Source organism: Stenella coeruleoalba (assembly GCF_951394435.1).
Source record: "Stenella coeruleoalba genome assembly, chromosome: 14".
In the NCBI taxonomy this organism is placed as follows: Eukaryota; Metazoa; Chordata; class Mammalia; order Artiodactyla; family Delphinidae; genus Stenella; species Stenella coeruleoalba.
In genome coordinates, this window is record NC_137160.1 from 39000203 (window position 1) to 39013648 (window position 13446).

The following is a 13446-nucleotide window of genomic DNA, read 5'->3' on the forward strand; positions in this document are numbered from 1 at the left end:
GCACACTACCATTTATATAACACTCTTGAAATCACAAAAGTGTAGAAATGAAGAACAGATGAATGGTTGCCAGGGATGTAGGTGGGGGTGGGAATAGGAGGGAAGTGATATTAGGGCTCCTGCTGGTAATGGATATATTCTGTCTTTTGACTGTACCAAAATATCAATCTCCTGATTTGAGATATTGTAGTACAGTATTACACGATGTTACGTTTGGAGAAAACTGGGTGAAGATTACACAGGATCTCTATGTATTATTTCTAACAATTATATGTGAATCTACAATTATCAATTATCTCAAAATAAAAAGTTTAACCAAAAAAAAAATTAAAAAGCGCTTCAGATCTCACCCACATGTAGGTCATCTCAGTGGATCACACTGGCAGTGACATGCCAATGACCATGACCAAAGGGCTCACAGAAGGTCCTCTCCTCCACAACGAGGCAGCACTTCCCGGAGCACCTGGCACCCTGGACACACCTGCTTAGCTCTCCTGGGAGACACTGCCTTCATCTCACAACCAGTACGCCAAAGCTTTCCTGCTAATGAACCCCAATATCCAACTTTTCTACTCCTGCCAGAGGCAATGATGTATTTCTAGCTGCCCAGATTCAAAACTATGACCCTAGCTTTGATTCTTGATTTTGTTTTTCTACATGCAGGAACCCAATCCTAGGAAGCTATTCCTCAAAATGTCTCCAAATTTTCATCGTTCCGTTTCTGCTGTAATTCTTAGCCAGGCCTCACCTGGCTAAGAAGACAGCTTCCCATCCCTGTCAATTTCTCCCCAACCCACCCACCTCCATCCTACACACTGCACCGTTACTTCTCATCATTCTACCATCCTAACGAAACTTTGAGCAGTGTTCCCAGTGTGTGTGGGGGGGGGTGGGGGAGTAGGGAGAAGAGGGAGCATGGCTCTCTAAGGTGTGTAAGAGAGAGAGAGAGAGAGTGTGTGTGTGTGTGTGTGTGTGTATGTGTGTGTGAAAGGGGGCTGTGGCCAGAGCTCCCCTAGACTCAGGTTTAGCAACTAGGCTACATGGGAGTCGGGACACAGGGCCATCCCCACACAGTACAGAGAAAGTCTGGAGATCTGTGACCAGCAACCTCGGGCACAGCTGGAAGAATGAGCTTCAGTGGGGCAGACAGAAAAATGCAGAAATAGCAACACAGAATGGGCGGATTTCATGATGACATCAGGAGGTCATGAAACCCACAAGGAGGTAGACAACCCCTGCGGCCTCCCCCATGGCCAGAAGGGGATCCATACGGATACAGAGAGGCAGACTCTGTGTGAGGATGACGAAAGGCTATGCTGTACAAGCTGAATCACCTTACCCCAACTCATGAGACTTCCAGATACACTAAAAGAAAAAGTCCATACTGTGTGGAAAGCCATGGGTTGAGCATCTGCTTCTTACCTCTGACTGGGAAGTTTAAAGATGGATTTTTGTAAATAGAATGAAACATGTTACTGAAAACACTTTTTCTTTCTTTTAAAAAGTAATTATTTAGCTGCAAATGTAACATTTTCTCCTCTGTCTGTAAGACTCAAATATCTGCAAATATTGCATAATGGCCCTCTGGCAGACTCACATCTTGTTGCCTTTCATGGAAGGAAAATGAAGAATTATGAAAATAGAATGACAAGGTTTCTCTAACCCAGGATTCCATTATCAACTCTGTGCCTGTTTAAGGTGAAAACAACAGGACCTCATGGTTTCTGTTCTTTAGGTTCCGAGAAATCTTCATCAAAAGAAAACCCTAGGACCCCTGGCTTTCCTGATTTCTTAATTTAATTTGAACCAGGAAAACCACTGTGGCTGTACTGACCAATCTGAAGGTTGAAGGAGGGGCCCGAGGCTTCCTTCTCAAAACCTAAGGGTTTCATGCTGGTGCATCCAATCGTCTTTGCAGATTCCTCACTGTCCAGTCATGGGGGCGAGGGGGAGTGTTGAGACCACCACACTGGTTTTGTAAAGACAAGTGATCTCATTAGAACTGCACTGAAGATAAACGCGGTGGCTGCTACCACTGCTGACTTTCAGCCACTAGCCTGGAACCGAGCACCCCTTGCAGCGTCAGGCGTGGACACGGGCTGCGAGCATCACCCACGGTCCCCTTTCTAACAACGCCATAAGCTCCAAGGCTTAGGCTGACCTTTGACTCTATTTTCTTTTCCTCAGGGTGACTGGCCTGGTATTGAACACAAGAGCTGGAGACTATTGTGGACCTTCCTTCTGGAAAATGAACGATGGAGAAAGAAACCAGCACTGATCTGATGCTGATGCCCCAGGTGGCTGGGGAGGAGGCTGGGGAGACAGAGGCCCCGAGGAGAGATGCCCAAGGTCCCAAGCGCTGTGTGTGCTACACAGGGAAAGAAGTGGGGGAAGCACAATTCCTACAAACTCATTCTTAAGGACTTTTAATTTTGTGATTTCTCCATGGTATTTAGAAGTCAGTAAGGATGTCCCTGTGCATTCCTTTTCCTTGCACAATGATTCCAAAGAAAAACTGACAGGATGCTGTTGCAACACTGAAGGCTCTGAGCCTTCCTCCCATCTACTGAGTGGACAGAGGCACTTCTGTTAGGCCCACTTCCTTTTTCTCATCTCCTCTTTTTCTTCCTAGCCCATGGTCTCTCCTCTCACCCTTTCCCCTCTCTCTCTTCTCTTCTTCCTGCCTTTGCCATCCTCTCTCCCCTCCCACTCCCACCACCGGGACCTTGCCCTCCCTCTACTCCCTTCCTGGTGATGAGCTAAAAGGTTCTCACTTTTCCTATCACAAGCACAGCTGCTAGGTTTTATTCCCTTTTGGAAATAGGGCTGCTTGTTGGCGTTTTATGATGACCATAATAAAGTCAGTTTTTATTGCAAACTCTCCCATCTCCCTAGCTTTTGGGGTCCTCGAGGCCATGCAGAGAGCACAGGGGAGGGAGCAGCTTCCAAATGAACATGAAGGTTAGGGAAGGCTCCCAGCAGAAGGACAGAAAAATCAGAAAACGCTGAAACAGGATATGAGATACACATCATCCCTCAGCCTGGCTAAATCAGCCTATTAGGCCTAGAATTCCACTCAGCTTGCAAGGTCACCTACAGCAGTTTGTAAATAGAGCCATATCCATTTTCCATAGAAAACAGAGCCAAATTTTTAAAAAGAAGAACAGATTTTCAGTCTCCTAAGAGAAACCATGGCTGTTTCTATTATAAAATGGGACTGGGGGGATTCTATCATCAATAATACTGGGAAAAGGAAACTTGAGAGGAAGATGTAACCAAGGACCTGGGACCCAGTGGGTATTGCACACCGAAGCCATCCAGAGGGGAAAGGCCCTCCCACCCACACAAGGGCACCATCACCAAGTCTGGAAGGAAGATACAGCCTCAACTAGATCTATTCTTGTCATAAAGTCAAATCAAGGCTGAGTGCTCCTGACATACAGCAGGGTCCTCAGGAAGCAGGTACTTTGAGAAGCGAGGCCAAGGGATGTGACTCATTGCTTAAGAGCATGGCACTGGTGCCTGCCAGCGTTGGCAGGCTCGCCCAACTGGGGGTGGCAGTGAACACAGGGATGGGAAGCCTGGGATGACCACAGGTTCTGCAGGGACCCCTGGGAAGCTATGTTGATTCTGTGACCGAAGTCAGGCTGAAATTCCCCACCCAGGCCCTCGATGCCCTCCCTGCCTGACCCCGTTGCCTCCTCTAGTCACCGTGGGCTCTGCTATGGTGCCTCACCCCACAAGCTGACCATACTTCAGCCTGGCTTCAGTAGCATCTGCTCAGGACAGGATCCCTTCTTACTTCCTCCAAATCCACGCCACCCCGCCCCCAGCCAGGTACCTCCCAGTCCCACCTGAATCCAGAGAAGACCACACCAGAGCCTCACTCAACTTCCAGCACCCCTTAGGTACCAGAGTGGATCTTCCTCCTTAAGGCAGCACCCCCAGAGTGTGGGCACTCACAGCCGAGGCATGGCCAGCCAGACGTAGGCCAAGATCCGTGGGGGAAATTAGATAGATTCTCATAACCAAGCACTATTTCCTCAACTACAAAATGGGGATGGCATTATTTACCTTAGAGCGGTCTTATGTGGATTAAAGGTGATAATGCTTGAAAAGCACCTACTATGGTGCCTGGTACCTAGGTAAATTGTTAATAAATGTTGGTCACTTTTATAATTGATGGCAGAGTTGAAAGGTAATCTCAAATTCATTCATCTATATATAGGAATATGCATATACATATGTATAACATATAAGTATGTACTTAAGTAACTGAAAGTATTAAACATGAAATACAGTGTGTAATATTAATACTCTATCCATGGCATAATGTTTTAATTAAACATTAAAAACCAGAGGTGCCAAAAGCATTTGATTAAGCCTTAAAAGGAAAAAATAAAAATACATTAAAAATTCGTAAGCTCTTTGCAATTTGAGTGAGGTTTTTTTTTTAATCTATAAAACAGTAGTCCTTATTTGTACTGTGACAGGGCAGGAACAAAGCTGAACAGGACTTCTTTCTGCAAAACCATCTCAGAGAGGGTAACAGGGTAAAAAGACAGGTGTATAACATGCAAACTGAATAAAATGTTCAATCATAACCTCCTCTTACCTTTGACCCAATGAGCGTGTACAGCCACTGAATGGTTTCATTGTGGTTTATTACTCCATTCATCCCATCCACATACAACATAATCTGGCCCAAAGCTACAGAAGAGAAGAGAAAAAGAAGCAAGGAGACGTTATGGTTTATATGTAAATATAAGCTCCAGTGATCATAATGTCAAGTGAGATTTTCACACTTTAAGTACACTGTATGTTAAGAACCAAATCTGCAGAGAATCCCTGAGCTCTGAAATTAGCGCAATCTCATTGCAGAAAGTGTTGATCACTCCAGAAGAAATAAGGGTTATCCTGGTGTCTGGAAGATGCAATTAAGGCACCAAAGCCAGTGATTGTTGTTTCTCTGTGCCTTGATGTATAAATGCATGTTTTTACGTTTCTATATCTGTATGTAGTCTCAGACGAGGCAGAGATATCCATGAGATGGCGTCTGGGTCATGGCCTCCCGCTGGGGCCAAGAGGGTGCATGAAGTTTCTAAAAACAACTTGTCTGGTGCCCCAGCCTATGGTCAGGCAGGTCCCTGACACTATGGAACCATTTTGCGCCAATACAATTTGAACCCTTAAGATAAGGAATAAATATGTATTTAAATATTATTTGTAATGCTTTTAAAGACTTACAGGTTTTAAAATGTCAGAAATCATGAAAACAGAGGGTAGGGGTGGGAAGGGGGAACGGGGAGGTTAGTGTTTAATGGGGACAGAGTTTCAGCTTAGGAAGGTGAAAAATTCTGGAGATGGTGAGAGTTGAAAAACAATGTGAATGTACTTAGTGCCACTGAGTACATTTAAATATGGTTAAAATAGTATGTTTTATATTATGTGACTTTTACTGCAATAAAAAAATTTAAAAAAAGAAATCATAAAAAAATTGTTGATACCAAGTCCTAAATTCTTAGTTAAGAAAAATATAGTCACCACAGATTGTTATTATTCACCAAAAAAACCCAAAACAAAACAAAACCAAAAAAAACAAGCCACATTATTACTTTAAAAAATATATATATTAACTCTATTTTTTCAGTTCCCTTGGTATCAAAATAATTTGGATTCTAGAATACGAACAAACAGAAGTTACATACTCTTAAGTAAATAGGCTTCCGTGAATCAGGTCTGACCTCCTATCTTACTGCAGCCATAATTAATTGGAATGGCATTGGCATTTTTAGGTAACACTTTTTTTTCTGGTAATATTAGGATATCTTATTTTAGAAAACTGACAACAAGAGGTGTAAAATGAAAATAAATCATAATCTCATAGTTTAAAGAATTATTCTTAACATGTTGACATGTTTTCTTACATTCTTTCTTTTATGCTTTACACACACACATACGCACAACTTTATACGTAGGTCGTGGGAACAGTCCAGATAAAATGGCGATGATTGAAAAGAGCAAAGCACAAAATAGTGAGTGTACACTAATTCCAAGCATACAAATACATGTGTTATGTTAGAAAACTCACTATTATACTATCCAACAAAAGATCAAATGACAAAACCACAGCACCATTCTGAGAAAAAGTATGCTCCTAAATATGTAAAAACTCAAATTTTTTTTTGAATTTATTTTATTTATTTATTTTTTAACATCTTTATTGGAGTATAACTGCTTTACAATGGTGTGTTAGTTTCTGCTGTGTAACAAAGTGAATCAGCTATACATAAACATATATCTCCATATCTCCTCTCTCTTGCGTCTCCCTCCCACCCTCCCTATCCCACCCCTCTAGGTGGACACAAAGCACAGAGCTGATCTCCCTGTGCTACGTGGCTGCTTCCCACTAGCTATCCATTTTACATTTGGTTGTGTATATATGTCCATGCCACTCTCTCACTTTGTCCCAGCTTACCCTTCCCCCTTCCCGTGTCCTCAAGTCCATTCTCTATGTCTGCATCTTTATTCCTGTCCTGGCCTTAGGTTCTTCAGAACCATTTTTTTTTTTTTTTTTAGATTCCATATATTTGTGTTAGCATAAGGTACTTGTCTCTCTCTTTCTGACTTACTTCACTCTGTATGACAGTCTCTAGGTCCATCCACCTCACTACAAATAGCTCAATTTCATTTCTTTTTATGGCTGAGTGATAGTCCATTGTATGTATGTGCCACATCTTCTTTATCCATTCATCTGTCGATGGACACTTAGGTTGTTTCCATGTCCTGGCTATTGTAAATAGAGCTGCAATGAACATTGTGGTGCATGACCCTTTTTGAATTATGGTTTTCTCAGGGTATATGCCCAGCAGTAGGATTACTGAGTCATATGGTAGTTCTATTTTTAGTTTTTAAGGAACCTCCATACTGTTCTCCATAGTGGCTGTATCAATTTACATTCCCACCAACAGTGGAAGACGGTTCCCTTTTCTCCACACCCTCTCTAGCATTTATTGTTTGTAGATTTTTTGATGATGGCCATTCTGACTGGTGTGAGGTGATACCTCATTATAGATTTGATTTGCATTTCTCTAATGATTAATGATGTTGAGCATCCTTTCATGTGTTTGTTGGCCATCTGCATTATCTTCTTTGGAGAACTGTCTGTTTAGATCTTCTTCCCATTTTTGGATTTGGTTGCTTTTTTGACATTGAGCTGTATGAGCTGACTGTATATTTTGGAGATTAATCCTTTGTCCGTTGATTCATTTGCAAATATTTTCTCCCATTCTGAGGGTTGTCTTTTTGTCTTGTTTATGGTTTCCTTTGCGGTGCAAAGCTTTTAAGTTTCATTAGGTCCCATTTGTTTATTTTTGGTTTCATTTCCATTTCTCTAGGAGGTGGGTCAAAAAGGAGCTTGCTGTGATATATGTCATAGAGTGTTCTGCCTATGTTTTCCTCTAAGAGTTTTATATTGTCTGGCCTTACATTTAGGTCTTTAATCCATTCTGAATTTATTTTTGTGTATGGTATTAGAGAGTGTTCTCATTTCATTCTTTTACATGTAGCTGTCCAGTTTTCCCAGCACCACTTATTGAAGAGGCTGTCTTTTCTCCACTGTATATTCTTGCCTCCTTTATCAAAGATAAGGTGACCATATGTGCGTGGGTTTATCTCTGTGCTTTCTATCCTGTTCCATTGATCTATATTTCTATTTTTGTGCCAGTACCATACTATCTTGATTACTGTAGCTCTGTAGTATAGTCTGAAGTCAGGGAGCCTGATACCTCCAGCTCTGTTTTTCTTTCTTAAGATTGCTTTCGCTATTTGGGGTCTTTTGTGTTTCCATACTATTTGTGAAATTTTTTGCTCTAGTTCTGTGAAAAATGCCATTGGTAGTTTGATAGGGATTGCATGGAATCTGTAGATTGCTTTGGGTAGTATAGTCATTTTCACAACGTTGATTCTTCCAATCCAAGAACATGGTATATGTCTCCATCTGTTGGTATCATCTTTAATTTCTTTCATCAGTGTCTTATAGTTTTCTGCATACAGGTCTTTTGTCTCCTTAGGTAGGTTTATTCCTAGGTATTTTATTTTTGTTGCAATGGTAAATGGGAGTGTTTCCTTAATTTCTCTTTCAGATTTTTCATCATTAGTGTATAGGAATGCAAGAGATTTCTGTGCATTAATTTTATTTCCTGCTACTTTAGCAGATTATTTGATTAGCTCTAGTAGCTTTTTGGTAGCATCTTTGAGATTCTCTATGTATAATATCAAGTCATCTGCCAACAGTGACAGTTTTACTTCCTCTTTTCTGGTTTGGATTCCTTTTATTTCTTTTTATTCTCTGATTACTGTGGCTACAACTTCCAAAACTATGTTGAATAATAGTGGTGAGAGTGGGCAGCCTTGTCTTGTTCCTGACCTTAGTGGAAATGGTTTCAGTTTTTCACCACTGAGAACGATGTTGGCTGTGGGTTTATCATATTTATCATGTCGGGTAAGTTCCCTCTATGCCTACTTTCTGGAGAGTTTTTATCATAAATGGGTGTTGAATTTTGTCAAAAGTTTTTTCTGCATCTATTGAGATGATCATATGGTTTTTCTCCTTCAATTTGTTAATATGGTTTATCACATTGATTGATTTGCGTATATTGAAGAATCCTTGCATTCCTGGAATAAACGCCACTTGATCATGGTGTATGATCCTTTTAATGTGCTGTTGGATTCTATTTGCTAGTATTTTGTTGAGGATTTTTGCTTCTATGTTCATCAGTGATATTGGTCTATAGTTTTCTTTTTTTTGTGACATCTTTGTCTGGTTTTGGTATCAGGGTGATGGTGGCCTCGTAGAATGAGTTTGGGAGTGTTCCTCCCTCTGCTATATTTTAGAAGTAAAAACTCAAAAATTTAAACACTTAATTGAACATATCCTTGACACAATAAACTGTACATTTTTGAAAATAACAGTTTCATATGCTATTTAGTGGTGAAACACTGGAGATACTCCTATTAAAATCAGAAAAAATTTTTAAATGATGACCATTAATCTCATGATTATTTAGTGCCATGCTACAAACTTTCAAGCAAATTTAACAAGACATGAAAAACAATTAAAGGTAGGATGTTTAGAAATGAATACATAATACTGTCATTATTGCAAGAAATATTATAGACCCAATAAAAAACTCATCTACAGAATTTATAATGAAGAGATCACAATTATAACCACTTTCTCATCTTAATGAGAAATAAGTATGTAACATACAAAGGAAATTAAAGTTTGATATAAAAATATACTAGATAAATGATATGACAGCATATGATAAAGGCTTAAATGATTTATTGCATAAACAATTCATACAAGTTGATAAGAAAATACTAAATGCCAATAGAAAAAAACTAAAAGCATTTCATAAGAGAGATGACAAGCTGGTTTACAATAACAAAGTTGTTCATTCTTACTATAATAAAAATGCAAATTAAAACAATAATGAGGTAGAATTTTCACTTAAATCATGAAAGATATTTTTTAAAGAAATGATTAGGTTATCAGTTGCTGGAGAGGTTAAACCAGTAACTTCATACATTCCTGGTGGTGGGGCAAGTTGGTACAAGTCCTATAGTAAGGCTATTTAATGCTATAGTTGTTTTAAAAATAGTTACCATTTAGTGTCTATCATGTCCCAAGGTCCAAGGGTGGGACTATATACGTGTTATTAATACAACAGCCCTGCTGTGAGGCAGGTATTATAACTCCCGTCTGACAGAGGGAAAAACTGAAGCTCTGAAAAGTAAAGGAATGTGCCCCCAAATCCCATCACTACCAAGTGGCGGAGTCCACCTCCAGCCAGGGCAGGCGAGCTCCTCCATGTCTGTACTCAGAGCCTGGAAGTCCTCTCTAGGCTCTTCCCAAGCCAATGTGATTTCGGGAATCTATCCTAAGGAAATAACCCTAAATTAAAGGGGGAAAAAAAAGGATGAAGCAAAGATACTCACTGGAGTGTCATCTATAACATCAAACTATCAACTGAAATCTAACTATGTATCAGATCTAGAACTCAGCATACACAGCAATTTATCAAAGCTATGTCCTAACCTGTGAACCGTTTCTGATAAAATAATTAAAAAGTAGAAACTTATAACGATTATGTAATTCAGTAAAACACTAAAATCTCAAGCACAGAAGGAAAGGGAAACCCATGACATATTAAGCACTATGATTGGTTACATGTTCTTTGGATGTATTTTTTTCTACTTTTCCCTGATTTTCATTATGAGCGTCTATTAATTTTATAATTGGGAAGTAAAGAAATATACAAAAAGGAACCAAATAAGACTGTATAATGTAAAGTGTTAGGTGCTTCTCTTGGTTTTTAGAATTTTTTTACTAGCCCATCCCTCTTGGCATACCCCTCCCTCCTTCAGAAAGATGCAGCACCCACTTCATGAAAGAGTTCTGAGAATTCAGCACATTCTGCCCACTTTTCCCTTTCCCTTTTTCTTTCCTCCTCTCCCTTCCAAAACAAACTTGCAAATCTCCAGGGAAGAGGACTTTGTACCACAGTCCTTTTCCCATTCAAGTTGCACTGCTGAGGAAGCAAATCCAAGGCAGATTTAGCATCTTCTAAATCAGCAAAATGGCACAGGGAAGTCAATGTAGACTGTTCAGCCTCTGGAAGGTACATTCCTTGGGGAGACCTTCCCCCCAAGGCTGAAAAGCCAGGAATGAAAGTCTCCTCCCTAACTGCTCAGGGCCTCTGGTACTGCAGAAAGCCCAGCAAGCCAGGGCACCACTACAAAAAGGGAGTCAAAGTAAGAATTTCTATAAGTTTTCGCTCTATGATGTTTCCCTTCAAGGTTCTATTAACTGCCCACTTTGGAGGAAGAAAGTCACCAGAAAGTCCATGTCTAATGGAATTCAACTTTCTGATCATACTGATTTGTCATAACATTGTGACAATCAAGAGCTTTCAGGCTAGATCTTTTGCACCCTAGCCCTAAAGCTAAAGCACTCCATCCTGCAAAACCCACTGCAGACACAAGATGGCACTAAATAGATTTAAGTGGGTTAATGTCTCACTAAGCTTCCGCAGCAAAATACCACCAATGTAAATGAGGGCCTGTGAATAAAACTCGCCCAGGAAAAAAATAAAAAAAGAGAGAGAGTGGCATGGACATATATACACTACCAAACGTAAAACAGATAGCTAGTGGGAAGCAGCAGCATAGCACAGGGAGATCAGCTCGGTGCTTTGTGACCACCTAGAGGGTTGGGATAGGGAGGGTGGGAGGGAGGGAGATGCAAGAGGGAAGAGATATGGGAACATATGTATATGTATAACTGATTCACTTTGTTATAAAGCAGAAACTAACACACCATTGTAAAGCAATTATACTCCAATAGAGATGTAAAAAAAAAAAAAAGTAGATGGCCTGGGTCACAGGAACCACGAAAATTAGTGATTTCCATTTCTAAGAAGGATGAGGAGGTTGAGAATGTCAGAACACAGTGGTGGGTAACAATAGCACAGGTCTAAAAAGAGATCAGGGCCTTGGTTTTTATGCTGCTCATGGAATTTACTCGAGGCATTTTTATTAATTTTCTGTGCTTCAGTTGCCTCATCTCAAAAATAAGATAGTAAGACTGTACTACCTGCTTTTCAGGGGTGTTGTAGGGACTGAGTTAGAGCAATGCCTGACTCAGAGTAGGTGCTCAATGAACATTAGTCATATCAGGTACGTCACTGAAGTCACATCAGTTATCTACTGGACAGAAGCACGCAATGAAAGACTCTCCAAGACACACAGTGGGGGAGAGCCCTCTGCCCAACTCAGTCACAATGATTTTTTCTAAAAATTTTTTGTTTTACTTTTTATATTTAGATATATGCTCCATCTTGAGATATTTTTTGTATAAATTGTGAGGTTTAGATTGATATTCTTTTTTTTTCACATAGATGTCCAATGGATCTAATACCATTGTTTGAAGAGACTATCCTATCTTTATTTGCTTTTGCAAATTTGCCAAAAATCAATTGGCTATGTTTGCATGGGTCTATTTCTGGATTCTCTATTCTGTTCCACTGATCTATCCGTCTATCCTTTGGCCAACACCACAGTATCCTGATTACTGTAGCTTCATAAGAAGTCTTAAAATCAGGTAGTATAACTCCCACAATTTCATTCTTCCTTTTAAAAATTGTTTTGGCTATTCTTGTCCTTTGGCCTTTTCACATAAATTTTAGAAGCAGTTTTTCTAAATCTGCAAAAAATCTTTCAGGAAGTATTATGGGAAATGCATTAAATCTACAGATAAATTTTGGGAGAATGACATCTTTACTACATTCAGTCTTATAACCCATGATCCTATTATGTCATCATTTAGATCTTCTCTATTTTCATGAGTGTTTTGTAGTTTTTAACTAAAGATTCTGTATATGGCTTTCTGCTAAATTTATAAGTATTTCATATTTTTTGGAGCTACTGGAAGTATTTTCAAAACTTCTCCATTCCCAACTATTTATTATTAGTTTATAGAAATAAAAATATTTTTTTTGTTTTGACTTTGTATTCTGTAACTTTATTAAACTTATTAATTCTAGGGGTTTGGGGGTTATGTTTTTGTAGATTCTCTGAGGTTTTCTACATAACCAGTAATGTTGTCTGTGACCTAGAACAATTTTATTTCTTCCTTCCCAACCTATATCCCCCACCCCCACCCCACCCTTTATTCCTCTTTGCCTTATTGCACTGGTTAAGTATTTCAATAGGGGTGGTAGGAATGGACAACTTTGCCTTTTTTCAGTATTAGGGGGAAAGCATGTAAGTCTTTCAGCATTGATTATGATGTTAGCTATAGGTTTTTGCACATTGCCCTTTATCAAGGTGAAGACGATCCCCCCCAATGTCTAGTTTGTTAAGAAGTCTTTTTAAATCATAAATGGATGCTGAATTTCGTCAAATGTTTTTTCTATATCAATTGATATTATCAAGTGGTTTTTCTTCAGACTGATAATGTGGTGAGTTACACAAAGTGAATTTCAAATACTGAACCAGGCTTGCATTCCCTCTTGGCCATGGTGAATTATTCTTTTTATAGATTGCTGAATTTGATTTGTTGATATTTTGCTGAGGATTTTAGCATCTTTGTCCATGAGACATATTGGTCTATAGTATCCTGTCTCCGTCTTGTTTCATATCACGGTAATGCTGGTCCTATAAAATGAGTAGGGAAGCATTCCCTCCTCTGATGTTTTCTGGAAAAGATTACATAAAATTGGTTTTATTTTGTCTTTAAATGTTTGTCAGAATTACCAGGAAACCATCTGAGCCTGGAGATTCCTTTTTCAGAAGATTGTTAACTACAAATCAAATTTCTTTAATAGTCATAGTTAATAACATTTATAGTAATAAGGCTAGTCAGGTTATCTATTTCATCTT

General features: G+C 39.5%; 1 protein-coding gene across 1 annotated transcript in view; it reads right to left on the reverse strand.

The window, feature by feature from the left end:
• The window catches only part of LOC307196710 (FH1/FH2 domain-containing protein 3-like), a 107679-nt gene that overhangs the window by 29580 nt on the left and 64653 nt on the right, over positions 1 to 13446 (reverse strand). Inside the window, exon 3 of the mRNA XM_079941934.1 lies at positions 4616 to 4710. Within this exon, the coding sequence (XP_079798060.1) occupies positions 4616 to 4696 (81 nt within the window). The 5' untranslated portion in view covers positions 4697 to 4710. The remainder of the gene's footprint in view (positions 1 to 4615; positions 4711 to 13446) is intronic.